The 15,349-nt window shown below is 47.2% G+C and overlaps 1 protein-coding gene across 2 annotated transcripts; it reads left to right on the forward strand.

Moving 5' to 3' along the window:
• The first annotated feature begins 63 nt into the window (after positions 1-63).
• DDX23 (DEAD-box helicase 23) lies at positions 64-14,719 on the forward strand. Of its 2 annotated transcripts, none has more exons than XM_020886947.2 (17): positions 64-164; positions 5,017-5,225; positions 5,609-5,719; positions 7,341-7,434; positions 7,553-7,618; positions 8,141-8,279; positions 8,554-8,687; positions 8,804-8,916; positions 9,143-9,286; positions 9,385-9,610; positions 9,904-10,049; positions 10,410-10,587; positions 11,304-11,546; positions 11,975-12,126; positions 12,356-12,464; positions 13,225-13,399; positions 13,813-14,719. In XM_020886947.2, exons 2-17 carry the CDS (start codon positions 5,017-5,019, stop codon positions 14,385-14,387), a joined length of 2,814 nt encoding a protein of 937 aa, XP_020742606.2. In that variant the 5' UTR covers positions 64-164; the 3' UTR covers positions 14,388-14,719. The 2 variants fall into 2 exon arrangements, with proteins under 2 accessions (XP_020742606.2, XP_020742607.2); XM_020886948.2 differs by lacking the exon at positions 64-164 and adding an exon at positions 485-709.
• Positions 14,720-15,349: the final 630 nt, after the last annotated feature.

Below are 15,349 nucleotides of genomic sequence, written 5' to 3' on the forward strand. Positions count from 1 at the left end.
GTAGTTCTCGGCCCTGCGTTGTTGGCCTGCGCTGCCCAGGGCCAGGAACTCGACTTCCCGGCTTGCCGCGCGGCCGAGGGAGCAGCCCGGCGACCAGGAAACGGGAAAGATGGCGACTACTCGGCGACGTTGAGGCCGCGTTGGGCGGTTTGGGCTCAAGAGTGGTGAGTCTCGGGCGGTGGAAGCGGTTTCCACGAGCCTGCAGAGAAGGCGAGAGTGAGGGCACAGCGGTTGACCCTGTCTCTGGGAGGAGGCGAGGAAGAACGCCATAGGGAAAGGGCACGAGCTTGGAAAGCTCTATCCGGCAGGAGGGAAGGGGCGCGGGCCCCAGTGGGAGTGTTGGCTCCTGCGGGGATAGGGCAGGTCCCTGGACGATGTTACGGGTCAGACCTTTGCCCATGCGCACAGCACCCGTGATAGCCTCAGTCCGATCTTATTCTTTCATGTTTGGAGTAGCCCTTGCTTCAGTCAAACTGAAACTCTGGCTTTTCTCCCATAACTAGTCATGCTTTCCCGCCTCTGCGCCTCCTGTATCATTTCTTTTGCCGGCAATGACTTCTTTCCGGCACCCTCAATTACACATCTTCCAATTCTACCTATATTTAAATATTCAAGAGCCACTTCCTCTACACTCTTTCCAGATTTCCTTTTTCAAGTGAAAAGAAACTTCTTTGAACTCCTGCAGTAATTCATCTGAGCCTGCATCTTGGTATGTGCCTCATATCCTCTATTGTTTTGTAAGCTTCCTGTGGACAGGGTTTTCCTGATTTCCTTTTGTAACTCACATTGTGCCTAGCACTGTGCCTTGCATATGGTGGTTGTTTGATAGATGCATACTTCATTGAATGAAAAAAAGACTGCCCCTGTCCTGCAAGCACTGAGGAACTCAAAGATCCGGAGGTTTGTGATGAGTAGAACCTATAATAAAAGTTGCCTGTGGTTACTGTCTGCTTATTTGCACCTCTCATTTTCTTCTAAACTCATTGCACTCAGACTTTTACTCCCACCATGCCATTAAAACAGCTCTTGTCATCTCTGTTTTAGAGGCGAGGGTGACTCCTTTATCTTCCAGTCTTTCTCTGCTTGACACAGATCAGCATTCCCTCCTTGAACCACATTTTTGGCTTCTGTGATGGCATACTTTACTATCTTTTCTTCTTTTTCACTGGCTATTGTTTCTTTCCAGTTTTCCTCTCTGGCTTCTATGCCTGACTTCTAAATGTTACAGTGTTTCAGAGTTTATTCATGGGTCCTCTTTTTTTGGGGGGGGTCCTCTTTTTTAAAAAAATATTTATTTATGACTGAGTTGGGTCTTAGTTGCAGTCACGGGTTGGGGGGAGGCGGTGGTGGTGGCAGCAGTGTGGTGTAGGTTTTTTCTTGCCAGCGCTTGGGCTCTCTAGTTGTGGCATGTGGGCTTAGTTGCTCTGTGGCATGTGGGATCTTACTTTCCCGACCAGGGATCCAACCTGTGTCCCCTGCATTGAAAGGTGGGTTCTTAACCACTGGGCCACCAGGGAAGTCCCTGGGTCCTCCTCTATTTTCTTCCTAACTAGAATGCCTACTTAAGTAATAATCATTTAGCGTCCTATGGTTTTAAAAGCCATCTGTATATTGATAACTCACGTTACTGTCTCCAACTCTCTCCTAAGTTCCAGAATTGCAGTTTCAGCTGCCTTCTTGGAATCGCCACTTGGTTTTCTTATGCTCTACCGACTGAGCTATCCGGGCTCTCTTTCCACTTGGTTTTCTTATTGACATGTTACATTCACTGTGATCAAAATGAAACATTTAATTTCTTCCTAAATCGTTTCCTTCCCAGTCTTCTCCAGTCACTAATGGCACTGTGAAACATTTAAGTTCACAGACCATGTGTTTAGGAGTTTTAGTGTTTCTCCCCTTTGTTTCCTGCCTTCATCAGTAAGTCCCTGTCAGCTCTGTCTTCAGAATCTGCCTCGAGGCTCTCTACTTCTTTCTGTCTCCACTCTCACTTTTCTAGAACAAACCACTGTTACCTTTTTAAAAATACTTATTTATTTATTTGGCTGTACCGGGTCTTAGTTGTGACACAAGGAATTGTTTAGTTGTGGCATACAAACTCTTAGTTGTGGCATGTGAAATCTAGCTCCCTAACCAGGGATCAGACCTGGGCCCCTTGCATTGGGAGTACAGAGTCTTGGCCACTGAACCACCAGAAAGGTCCCCACTGTTACCTTTTGTCTGGACTACCATAGTAGCATTCTCAGTGGTTCTTTGTCCATTCTTGCCTTTTGCAAGTCACCAAAGTGATCCTTTAAAAATGTAAAAAAAATCATATGACTTCCAGTTTAACACCTTTCTAAGGTTCCCACTGCAGTTAAACTAAAATCCAAGTTCTTCTAGCTTGGCCTAAAACGCGTTTCCCTGATCTGACTCCTGCCTGCCTCCTTGAACGCATCCTGAGTCAGTCTTCCCCCGTGGTCACGGCCACTCCTGACCACATGAGTCTGTTTTTTTGGCAGTGCTGCACAGCTTGCAGGGTATTAGCTTCCTGACCAAGGATTGAACCTTGCCCTGGCATTGTGAGGGCCTAACTATTGGACCACCAGGGAATTCCACACATGTGTCTATTTTTAGTTAGCAAACATGCTAAGCTAGCTCTTGCCCCAGTGTCTTGCTGTTCGTTCTACACAATAAATTCTTTTCTTTGATTTTTACGGACTCTCTATGTCCCATCATTCAAGTCTCAGCTTACATGTCATCTAAAAAATTCTTTCCAGAGCCCTCTTGTTCATGCTGCTCCCCATCACACACCCTGCTTGGTTCTCTTCATTAGCACTTATGCTGTTTGAAATTCTCTTATTTTCTGCCTAACTGCTGTCTGCTTCACTGGAATTTAAGCATTATGAGATCAGAGACTTTGTTTTGTTTATTGCTGAATCTCTAGTACTGGAATAGTTTCTGGCACCTCTCAGGTAGTCAGTATTTGTTGAAATAATGATGATGTCCAGGATGCTTTTTTTTTCATTTATTTTTATTAGTTGGAGGCTAATTACTTTACAGTATTGTAGTGGTTTTTGCTATACATTGTCCAGGATGCTTTATAGAGAAGACTGCCTTACCTCTGGATTGTTTTCTTAGGGCTATAAGTGAAAGAGACATGAGTATAATGTCCATGTTCTATGCATGATGTACTGGCAATTCTGAGGTAAAATAGGTTGTCTCCAACTTTTTAAAAGTGCTACTTGTTCATTTTTCTTTTCTTTACCTACTCTCCCTTCTTAAAGATACATGGCAGGAATTACATGAGAAAGGGGGATTGTAAGCTGTAGCTTAGGGAACTGTTATTTCATGGAAACCATTCGGAGATAAAGTAAGTTTTGAGAAATATACCCTGAGGCTTAGGAATGATGATGGTGATGGTAGAATAGAGGCAAATGCAGACTTGCTGTCTGAATTTAGCACCTCTCTGAAATAGATTTTGTAGTCTATAAAGGGCAGCTGACAGTATGGCATGGTGTTCAGTATCCCCCAGGCAGGATGGAGACAGAACAATTCTTGCTCAAACTTTTTGTGGGACTGGATCATAATCAAGGCTGTGAAAATCTGAGTACGGCATGTCAGAACGTCTGTGACCTCTAGTTTCTGGTACACTTCTTCCTCCTTCCCTCCCTCCTTGCTCTATTCCATCCCTTCCTCCCTTATTTTTAATTCTAAAATAATCATAGATTCACAGTTCAGTTCAGTCGCTCAGTTGTGTCCGACTCTTTGTGACCCCATGGACTGCAGCACTCCAAGGCTTCCCTGTCCATCACCAACTCCTGGAGCTTGCTCAAACTCATGTCCATTGAGTCGGTGATGCCATCCAACCGTCTCATCCCTTGTCATCCCCTTCTCTGCCTGCCTTCAGTCTTTCCCAGCATCAGGGTCTTTTCAAATGAGTCAGTTTGAATCAGGTGGCCAAAGTATTGGAGTTTCAGCTTCAGCATCAGTCCTTCCAATGAATATTCAGGACTGATTTCCTTTAGGATGGATCAGTTTGATCTCCTTGTAGTCCAAGGGACTCTTAAGAGTCTTCTCCAACACCACAGTTCAAAAGCATCAATTCTTCAGCGCTCAGCTTTCTTTATAGTCCAACTCTCACATCCATACATGACTACTGGAAAAACCATAGCTTTGACTAGATGGACCTTTGTTGGCACAGTAATGTCTCTGCTTTTTAATATGCTGTCTAGGTTTGTCATAGCTTTTCTTCCAAGGAGCAAGCATCTTTTAATTTCATGGCTGCAGTCACCATCTGCAGTGGTTTTGGAGCACAAAAAATAAAGTCTCTCACTGTTTCCATTAGATATAGATTCACAGGAAATTTTAAAACCAAAGTGCATGGAGGTCCTATGTACCTGTCACCCAAGTTTTTGCCATTGCATAACTAGAAGTACATTTCTTAAATCTGTGTAAAAGTGAATTTCTCTTCTATTTGAACCTAGGTTTTCTTGAGGTGCTGATCATAATCCCACATCTCAAAATTAAACTCCTTTTTTCTCTTTTGAGTTTTCTTTATGCGCTCCAGAGAAATCTCTCTTAGATATAGATGTGTTGATTGATTCTGGTGGGCTGGCAGATACAGTAGATTCCTAAGATAAGCAATACAAGATATTTCTAGAGATAGCTAGTATACTATTCATTTGGTATCATTTTTTTTAATACTCTTGCAGTTTAATTATATATATATATGTATATATATATATAAAAACACAAAAAGGAATCCCAGAGAGATAGTATTAATGAATAAGAATGGGCCTCTGGAGCCAGACTGCCTGAAACTCTGACACTTAACACCCAGGTGTCCTTAGGCAAGTTACTTTATATATCTGAGCTTCAGTTTCTTTATCCCTAAAGCAGGTACACCACTATATCTTCCAATGAATATTGTTTTGAGATTAAGTAAATTGTTAGGTAAATTGTAAAAAGTTCAGAAAAGAAAAAAAAAGTTCAGAAAAGTACCTAGTACATAATAAGTACTCGTCTTATGCACGATAGATGGCAGGAGAGCTGGCTGATAAGAAGGACCGTGATGCATCACCTTCCAAGGAGGAAAGGAAGCGATCTCGGACTCCTGACAGAGACCGCGATAGAGACCGAGACCGGAAGTCTTCCCCATCTAAAGACAGGAAACGGCATCGTTCAAGGGATAGGCGTAGAGGAATCAGCCGTTCTCGCTCCCGTTCCCGATCCAAGTCTACAGAAAGGTAAAGTAACTTACTGTTTGTTACCTGGAGAGGGAGTGTATGCCTCCCTATTGGGACATGAGTCTGTCATAGGTTTCTCTACACCTGGGGACCCAGTAGCTCTTAAAGGTAAAGAGGAAACTTGTAAGATGAAGGTCCCAATAATTGAGAAAGATAGTTTATCTGTTCACACAGCCCATGGCCTGTCATTGTCATTAATACTTAGTAATACAGATTGGAGCTCCAAGACCTTATTAATAGAATTCTCTCATAACTTCTTGGGAAACACATTTTATAATTTGTAAAATGTTACTTTGGGAAGAAAAGAGCATGGGAACCTTCTTAGGGCTGCAGTGCAGGTACATAGGAAGTATCACATGATTTCTCAATTGCTCTGTCTTCAGAGATCGTCGGCACAAAGAGCGAGAGCGAGATAAGGAACGAGATCGGAATAAGAAAGACCGAGATCGGGATAAGGACGGGCACCGAAGGGACAAGGACCGCAAGCGATCCAGGTACCTGACGGGTTGGAGTGGGCTTTTAGGGCAACACCCTCACTGCTTCTCTGCGTTTCAGCTTGCCCAGCTTCATGGCAAAGTGAATTTTCCACAGTGAATCCTGCTGGTAGTTATTGCAGAGCTGTCTTTTAGAAGGCGCACATCTTCTTTAGAATGTATAACCAGTTAGTGAAGTCACAGCCCCTTGAGGGTCAGCTTGTTCTTAGAATTTTGAAATTTTCTAGGTTACCAGCCAGCAGAACATTCCTATAGCTCCATCAGACCATTCAGTTTTCTACACAGAATATACAACATGTACTTGTTGGGTTAGTTTAATGTGCCAATATCATGATCTCATTGTTCTGGAAACTTTCTATACAAAGTTTTTATTAGGCCCTGAACATGCATCACCGACTCGATGGGCATGAGTTTGAATAAACTCCGGGAGTTGGCGATGGACAGGGAGGCCTGGCGTGCTGCAATTCATGGGGTTGCAAAGAGTCGGACACGACTGAGTGAACTGAACTGATGTAGGTTAGAATTCAGGGTGAAGGATAGAATCCTCATAACAAGCACTGTGGTTATTTGAGATCTCTTGTATATTAAGCTTATAGCAGATGTGGGAAAAAGACTGCTGGGACTGATAGGCAGGAGAAATGAGCAAAATACATATATAGCAGTATCTGGGAAGGGTGTGGGTGGTGGTCATGTTGGCTGAATTCATTGTGCATTACAAAGTAAGGCAGAGTTTTTTTCTCCCTTCTGATGTGCGTTTGCTATTTGGAGGAATTTTTTTTTAATTGAAATATAGTTGATTTACAATATTGGGTTAGTTTCAGATGTATGGTGAAGTGATTTCAGTTACACATATATGTTTTTTTCCAATTCTTTTCCATTATAGGTTACTATGAAATATTGAATGTAATCCCCTGTGCTACAAAGTGAATCCTGTTGTTTATTTTATATATAGTAGTGTGTATCTGTTAATCCCATACTCCTCATTTAGCCTTCCCTGCCCTCTTTCCCCTTTGGTAACCATAAGTTTGTTTTCTCTGTCTGTGAGTCTGTTTCTGTTTTGTAAATAATTCATTTGATTATTTTTTTTATTCCATGTATAAGTGATTCATCTAATATTTGTCTTTCTCTCTCTGACTGACTTTACTCAGTATGATAATCTGTGTCCATACATGTTGCTGCAAACGGTAATATTTCATTGTTTTCTGTGACTAATGTTCGGAGGAAATATTTTTTACATCAGTAGTTAAGACCCACTTCCCAGAGGAGATCAGTCTCAGAAAAGGAGATTCAGGTAGCATGAGGTCAAGACAGGGCCATCATTAGGTTTCAGAGCAGGCAGAGTGACCAGGCCTGCAAGAGGAACTTCAGGACTTGTTGGATGACCATGGGCCAGTCTTGCTGAGTCATGGGAAAACTTCCATTTTCTTTTGGGGAGCTCAGTCTGAATCTCATTCAGGGGCTAGAGTAACAGTGATATGGGGAGTCCTCTGGTGGTCCAGTGGTTAAGACTCCTCGCTTCCGCTGCAGTGGATCCCTGGTTGGGGAACTAAGATCTCACATGCTTCACAACATGGTCAAAAAAGAGTGATGTGGAGTTTTCCCCTGTTCCTTTGCCTTAAAGTTTATCTCCTGGCCGAGGAAAAGATTTTAAATCTCGGAAAGACAGAGACTCTAGAAAGGATGAAGAGGACGAACATGGTGATAAGAAACCTAAGGTAAAAAGAGGAAGAATTTGTTTTTTTCCCTTATCATCCTCTTCAGTTTAAGCCTGACTTTGTTGTTCTTCAGAGGGAGAGAGCCTCTATGGACTGAAGTCCTGTGTTTTATCTTCAGGCCCAGCCATTATCCCTGGAGGAACTTCTGGCCAAGAAAAAGGCCGAGGAGGAAGCTGAGGCCAAGGTAAGAGCTTGAGGGTCTGTATTAGTTGCCTAGGATTGCCATGACAGAACATACAGACTGAGTGACTTAAACAGTAGAAACTTATCTCATAGTTCTGGAGGTTAGAAGCTCAAGATCAAATGGGATTGTTTCTTCTGAGGCTTCTCTCCCTGGCTTCTAGGGGGATGGCTTTTCCATCTTCACATGCTCTTCCCTCTGTACAGGCCTGTGGTCTCTGTGTGTCCAAGTGTTCTTATAAAGAAAGATACAGTCAGATCTGTGTAGGGCCCACCTTTGAAGCCTCATTTAACCTTATCACCTCTCTAAAGCCTCTGTCTCTAAATATAGTCCACTCAGAGGGATGGGAGTTAAGGGCTTCAACATGCAGATCTTGAGGGAGACATAGTTACCAGGCCTGTTTGTGTTTTCTTTACACTTTTAACACCTAAACAGGTATTTCTGGGCCCCTTGCCATCTCGCCATCAGTGATGTGAGTCTACCCTGTCCCCAGATCCTTGTTTACAGTGGTAATCTATTTTGTAGCCCAAGTTCCTCTCTAAAGCAGAACGAGAGGCTGAAGCCCTGAAGCGACGGCAGCAGGAAGTGGAGGAGCGGCAGAGGATGCTTGAAGAAGAGAGGAAGAAAAGGAAACAGTTCCAAGACCTGGGCCGGAAAATGTTGGGTTCGTTTTCTTACCCCGTGGCCCTCGATGGGGTAGGAAAGGGTGGGACAGGATTGCGGTGTCACTCAGAAGGGCTTGAGACCTGTTTGAGTTTGGAAGAGGGTGGCTGGGGCACGTTCATGAGAAACATCTTTTTCTGTTAGGTCTTCATTCCTCTTGTATCATAAATGTCCCCCCTTCCTTTTTACTCATTTGGAGTCTGTTGTTTGGATGATCTCCATGCCCTCTTTTTTCTTCCACTGAGTTCTGCAGCTTTGTTCTCCTTGGTCTGCAGAAGACCCTCAGGAACGGGAACGTCGGGAGCGCAGGGAGAGGATGGAGAGGGAGACCAATGGGAATGAGGATGAGGAAGGGCGACAGAAGATCCGGGAGGAGAAGGATAAGAGCAAGGAGCTGCACGCCATTAAGGTTCGGGCCCCACCATCCATCCACACACGCAAATGAGGTTTGGCTATGTGGCCGTTCTGATGTTTGTATGTGAGGTTTGGGACTCCTTCAAGGGTTTGTGTTCTGTTCCTGGGCAGGAGCGTTACCTCGGTGGCATCAAGAAGCGGCGCCGGACAAGGCATCTCAACGACCGAAAGTTTGTCTTTGAGTGGGATGCGTCTGAGGACACTTCCATCGACTACAACCCCTTGTGAGTGGCTTCATGCCTCAGCGCTAGGTCTTTTAAACTAGGCAGTTGCTAGAATCAGTGACTACAGAGATAGAAGTGAGATAGGCTGGGCTGGGGAGATGGGTAAAACAGTAGTCAGCTGGCCCTCTGGGTGGGGAAAGACTCTGACTGAAAGGGGAACTGATACACCTTCAGCCTTGTGCTTAGCAGCGCCTTCTCTTTTCCTCTTCCTCTGTCTCAATCCCAGGTACAAAGAACGGCACCAGGTACAGTTGTTGGGGCGAGGCTTCATTGCAGGCATTGACCTGAAGCAGCAGAAACGAGAGCAGTCGCGTTTCTATGGAGACCTAATGGAGAAGAGGCGGACACTGGAAGAAAAGGAGCAGGAGGAGTGAGTGGTCAGGGCTACGGGTGGTGGGGCACAGCTGAGTCTACAGGAAGGAGATGGGGAGGATATAGACCCCATTTATTCCCCGTGTCCTGCTCCAGGGCAAGACTCCGCAAACTTCGAAAGAAGGAAGCCAAGCAACGCTGGGATGATCGGCATTGGTCCCAGAAAAAGTTGGACGAGATGACGGACAGGGACTGGCGGATCTTCCGCGAGGACTATAGCATCACCACCAAAGGTGGCAAGATTCCCAATCCCATCCGATCCTGGAAAGACTCTTCTCTGCCTCCACACATCTTGGAGGTCATCGATAAGTGTGGCTACAAGGTGAGAGCAAGTAGACTGGCCCAGAGATCTGATATGTTGCCAGATTCTAAAGGGTACATACATAGTTTGAGAACAGAAAACTTTGTTCCTTGACTGTTTGGTGCCTTCTCTGCCAGTGGGCACCAAGGTGACGTTGTGGTCAGTTTCTGAAGTACTGTTTGTTGGTTGTGTTTCTTCTCGGGTCCCATACCTTTTCACTGTGTTTGGCTTTTTCCCATTGTGCCCACCCTGACAGCAGCAGCCCAGGTAGCATAATTCTGTCAGTACTCATTGCTATCTGTGGGTCACTGCAGGAGCCAACACCTATCCAGCGTCAGGCAATCCCCATTGGGCTACAGAATCGTGATATCATTGGAGTGGCTGAGACTGGCAGCGGCAAGACAGCAGCCTTCCTCATCCCGTTGCTGGTCTGGATTACCACTCTCCCCAAAATTGACAGGTGAGAGCAGCCGACATTGGTTCCACTGGGTGGGAAAGGTGAAAATGGCAAATGAGCATTTGGTCTTCTTTTTAAGTCTATAATCAGAAGGCCCCTTCTTTATTTAGTCTGGGTCAGATATTAGGGAATAATTGGGTCATGATATCAAAGAAGCATATGGTTATTTTATTGCTGGTACAGATCACTCCTTGGAGTGCTTGGCTGTCCTGGAGTCTGATTTTTAAGAGCACTTGTTGCGTTCTTTTCCCACCACCCTCCCCATTCTCATAGCTGCCCTTAAGAGTGACTTTATCTTGCTCCTGTTTGTGGTTGGATGAGAACCAAAGCTCATGAAACTGCGGGCTGCCCCATTTACCACAGGATCGAAGAGTCCGACCAGGGCCCTTACGCTATCATCCTGGCCCCCACTCGTGAGCTGGCGCAGCAGATTGAGGAAGAGACCATCAAGTTTGGGAAGCCGCTGGGCATCCGCACCGTGGCCGTCATCGGCGGCATCTCCAGGGAAGACCAGGGCTTCCGGCTGCGCATGGGCTGTGAGGTCGGTCTACCTGGCCAGCAGCCGGCCCGCCGTCTGGGACGGAGCTGTTTCTAGCTCTGCCGTAGATGCACAGTAAATGACAAAAGGGGCTGGTTTGTAGATATGTGCTGTTATTTATGGAGGACTTGGGCACCAGGAATGGTACTTTGCACATCATTAATTGTCACAGTCATCTTAAGAGAATGGATAATGGTACTTCCATTTTACAGATGAAGCTGAGGATCAAGTTAATAACTTGCTCAGAGTCACAGCTGGTGATGGGCAGAACTGAGATTCATGTCTGAAGGCTGTGCTCTTAATCACTCTGCCAGACTGCGTCATTGATTTTGCTTTGCATTCTTCTCAGGATAGGGAAGGAGAGCTTTTTAACAAGGAGTCTGCTGGAGGAATTGAGTCTTCTGCAGGCTTCCTAATCCTACTATCCAACCCCCTCCACTCTATCACTTAGTCTCTCTTCCATCTAAGAAATTTCCTGTTGATGTTGCCTCTTCCATCTAACCCCTGGACCTTACCCAGAGACCCCATTCATTCCTGAGAAAAAGAATCCAAGTGATTTCATGCCAGTTCTCTGGAATTTTCACTCCCAAACCTAAGTGGAGTTTGGGGGCCAAGTTTCTTAGCATTGGGGATCTGTTGCCCAAGTAGGTGGATAGTTGACAAGAAGGGGAGGAAAGTGTACCTGCTGGCGCCACACGTGACTCCCCTGTACCCCCCAGATAGTGATTGCTACCCGAGGACGTCTGATCGATGTGCTAGAGAACCGCTACCTGGTGCTGAGCCGCTGTACCTATGTGGTTCTGGACGAGGCAGACAGGATGATTGACATGGGCTTTGAGCCAGACGTCCAGAAGATCCTGGAGCACATGCCTGTCAGCAATCAGAAGCCAGACACAGATGAGGCCGAGGACCCTGAGAAGATGCTGGCCAACTTTGAGTCAGGAAAACACAAGTACCGCCAAGTAAGGCTGCTTCCCCAGGCCGGGAGAAGTTGGGCAAGTTGCCACACCTGCTCTCAGGCCCTTCTTGCCCTTGGCGGGCCAGAGCACATGTTCCCAGAATGGTGAAGCATGGCTACGTACAGTCCTCTCACAGTGCTAGCAGTGTAGCCTCTTAGCCTGGAAAGATGATTCTGGAGAGTTATGCTGCTGCTGCTACCGCAGGCACTGGCAAATCACTCAGCCCTTCCTTCCTGTTATCATAAGGTAGAAAGTACTCTGCTGAATAGGCACTGAAGAAAGAAGTGGGATGGCAAGGGGCAGTTTTCTGAAACACTGTTTCCTGTCCAGACTCATTTTCTGTTTTTTAGTTTGCACTGCGCTGCTTGTGCTGATGGTGGGATGTGTGGTGTGTCTGCCTGAGCTCAGGGCTAGACCTCTTGTTTTCACAGACAGTCATGTTCACGGCCACCATGCCCCCAGCGGTAGAGCGTCTGGCCCGGAGCTATCTTCGGCGACCTGCTGTGGTATACATTGGTTCTGCAGGCAAGCCCCATGAACGTGTGGAACAGAAAGTCTTCCTCATGTCAGAGTCCGAAAAGAGGTATGGGGGCACCTGAGTCAGGGGAAACAGAATGGAGAAGTGGCTCTTTTTAGTGTGAGTGGTGGCTGGAGAGTGATTGTTCTGCCACGTTGAAGAGTTTCTGTTTTCTTGTTCAGAATTCCATGGGCATTGGAGATTCTGGAATTGGTGTTTGTAGATCAGGGTTGCGCATTTCACTTGGAGTGGAGGGGTAGCATGTGTGTCATTTTTCTCATCTTTTTCTCTCCAGGAAAAAGCTGCTGGCAATCTTGGAGCAAGGCTTTGATCCACCCATCATCATTTTTGTCAACCAGAAGAAGGGCTGTGATGTTTTGGCCAAATCCCTGGAGAAGATGGGGGTGTGTCTGGCAGGGGAGGGCAATGCCTTGTCTCTTTGGTGCTGCTTCTGAAACTAGTTGGGCCTCCTGGGCTCCTGCTTTCAATGCCGATCCATTCTTGAACCTTTACAGTATTTAACAAGTCAGGGTCAGAGGGAAAGGGGTGGTAGATGGGGATAAAGAGGACTTGGTCAGTTGCTGTGACTCCCTGTCCATTCCAGCAGTGCCAGCCACAGCTGCCTTGGGTTTTCCTGGAGGTGGGCTGGGGCCAGGGAGACACATATCCTGGCAGGATCTGAAGGTGTGGAGTGGAGTGGGTTGGAGTGTTTTGTTTTCAAGTATGTTTGGGAGAGGGGTTGGCGTGGTCAGGAGGGAGATGTTAGTGATCAGTGTCTTGCTCCTGAATCTGGTGTTTGAGGGGAAGGGTGTGTCCTTTCCACTCAACGCTTAAACATCCTTAAATTTCTTGGTCCTTGCTTTCCACCCTCATCTCGCCCTCATTCTTTCACTGCTTGTCATCTCTCCGGCTCCACGTCTCACGCCTGATTGCCCTACCTTTAACCTTGCCCTGTTTGTCTTCCCCACCCCCATCTCTCCCATCCCTTTCTTCAGCTCATCTGTTCCCTTCTTACTTCAATTGCCCTTGTTCTCTCTCCTGCCTCCTTTCCCCTTCCTTCTCCCTCTCCTCTCTGCATTTCTCCCTCCCTGTCCACTACCTCCTGCCTTCTGTGTCTCTCTGTGATCCCATTGTTATTTCTTCACCTCACCATTCTTCCAACAGTACAACGCTTGTACGCTGCATGGTGGAAAAGGCCAGGAGCAGCGAGAGTTTGCACTATCCAACCTCAAGGCTGGGGCCAAGGATATTTTGGTGGCTACAGATGTGGCGGGTCGTGGTATCGACATCCAAGATGTATCTATGGTCGTCAACTATGACATGGCCAAGAACATTGAGGGTGAGTGCAGGGGAGAGCAGCTTTACTCCAGGTAAAGGGTGATTCCTTGCCTGCTTCTTCTCGAATATCTCCACCGAGGGGGCCGTGGCTGTCAGCTCTCTCAGCCTCGAGCCTGGGGTTGCTTGTTCCCGTGAGAAGAGCTCCTGTCCTTCATCTGCACCTGGGACAGCACTCTGTCTTCTGGGTGTGGAGGAGAGTGGAGCTGGGCCACCTTGTCTGGGTGTGATAGGGTGACCTCCATCAGCAGTGCTGGTGGGGAGAGCACCTTGGGCCCTGCAGGTTCAGGCAGCATGCTCTGTGTTTACTGCCCTCGGCGGTGTGGCAGGGAAGAGGGTGCTTTTAGAAGTGGAGGCCTCAGACACTGCCCACCAGGGCATCTGGCCTGGTGCCCTGACATTCCTCCCCCTCCCCAGATTACATCCACCGCATTGGCCGCACGGGACGAGCAGGCAAGAGTGGTGTGGCCATCACCTTCCTCACCAAAGAGGACTCTGCTGTGTTCTATGAGCTGAAGCAAGCCATTCTGGAGAGCCCAGTGTCCTCCTGCCTGCCAGAGCTAGCCAACCATCCTGACGCCCAGCATAAACCAGGCACCATCCTCATCAAGAAGCGCCGGGAAGAGACCATCTTTGCCGACACAGCACTCGCCCTGGGGTTCAGGGCCATGCTCTGGAGCCTGTTCTTCAGAACCCTCACATCTCTTCCCAGGTCCTCACTCTTCCAGGAGCTTAGGAAGCAATCAGACTCCCTGGTCCAGGCCCTCAGGTCTGAAGGCCTGAGTGCACATCTGTCAAAGGGGAGGAAGCTGCTCCAGGAGGCAGGCAGAACAAACTGCCAGGGTTTTGGCCCAGTTCTGCCCCTCAGGCGGGCTTTGGGATTGCATCGGGCCATCAGCTCTTGCCAGTTAAAGGGGCAGCCAATTGGCATCGCCTCCCAGACTGAACAAAAACCTGGCTGCTGGGCTGGAACTTATTTGGCACAGACTTGACTGCCTAAGCTATGGCACCATTGTTGCCCTAGATGACCCAGGGAATTGGGTACTGAGGATAATGGACCTTGGACTCATACTGTCATTTTGACAGCTGTTTGCCCTTTTGGATTATAAAACAAGTCAAGATCCTTGCTTAGAGTTGTGCATGGCCCCTGTGCCAAGGGGTGTTGTGCACTCGAGGCGTCCCTCACCCAGGGAATTTTTATAGTAGATGAGGGGACAGGGTGAGCTGGCTGAGTCCATCATGAAGTCAGTGAAATTTCTGTTTTCTATTCTCTGAGAAGATGAGTTTGTATGTTCTGAGAATAAACACACGAATATTAAGGTTGTGTCTAGTTCTAGCTAAACTCATCTCCCAGCTCCTCCCTAGTACCACAGGAGACAGAAGGACAGCACTGGGCACAGTGGGTTGACATGGGAGATGAAGGAAAATCACATCCGAAAAAGATCCTTGGGTCTAGGCTGTTTTTTTTTTTTTTAGGCTGTTAGTCTTAAGTCTCTAGGAAGCACTTGAGGGGAGATGGGAAAGGCAGTGACAGTGGGATTGTCATGCATCTTCCCTCCTCATATCTGGCTTCACAAAACTTGTAGCTCTGGCCTGGACAGCCTCCTGGGGTCTTCACACAAGGGTGAGGAAGGAAAGCAGCTGTGAAACTCGGGCAGAAGCACAGTCAGAACTGTTCTCCCACCCTGGAACAGTGTACTTGACCCCGAGTCTTCAGGACCATTGCTTGTGGCTCTGGGATTGCTGAGCCCACTGCTCTGGAAGGTGAGGTGATGTGCACCAGAGACAGCAAGGAGAGATGAGCTGGGCCCGGCTGAGTTTCCGTGGTGGGGAGGGGGCTGCAAGGCCTGGGTCCTCCCCCGGTACTCTTACTCACATGCTCTTCCTTACCCCTCAAAGAGCTGGGCGAGGACATGGAGTTCGAGTTGCAGCTACTTCAGGACCTTTCTGGCCT

Source organism: Odocoileus virginianus, chromosome 24 (assembly GCF_023699985.2).
Source record: "Odocoileus virginianus isolate 20LAN1187 ecotype Illinois chromosome 24, Ovbor_1.2, whole genome shotgun sequence".
NCBI lineage: Eukaryota > Metazoa > Chordata > Mammalia > Artiodactyla > Cervidae > Odocoileus > Odocoileus virginianus.

Bases quoted from the DNA above. Each gene is read 5' to 3' on its own strand.
- DDX23 (XM_020886947.2), top strand. From the start codon at position 5,017: ATGGCAGGAGAGCTGGCTGATAAGAAGGACCGTGATGCATCACCTTCC. The intron at 5,226-5,608 runs GTAAAGTAACTT...CTCTGTCTTCAG, and splicing joins CGATCCAAGTCTACAGAAAG to AGATCGTCGGCACAAAGAGC. The intron at 5,720-7,340 runs GTACCTGACGGG...TTTGCCTTAAAG, and splicing joins AAGGACCGCAAGCGATCCAG to TTTATCTCCTGGCCGAGGAA.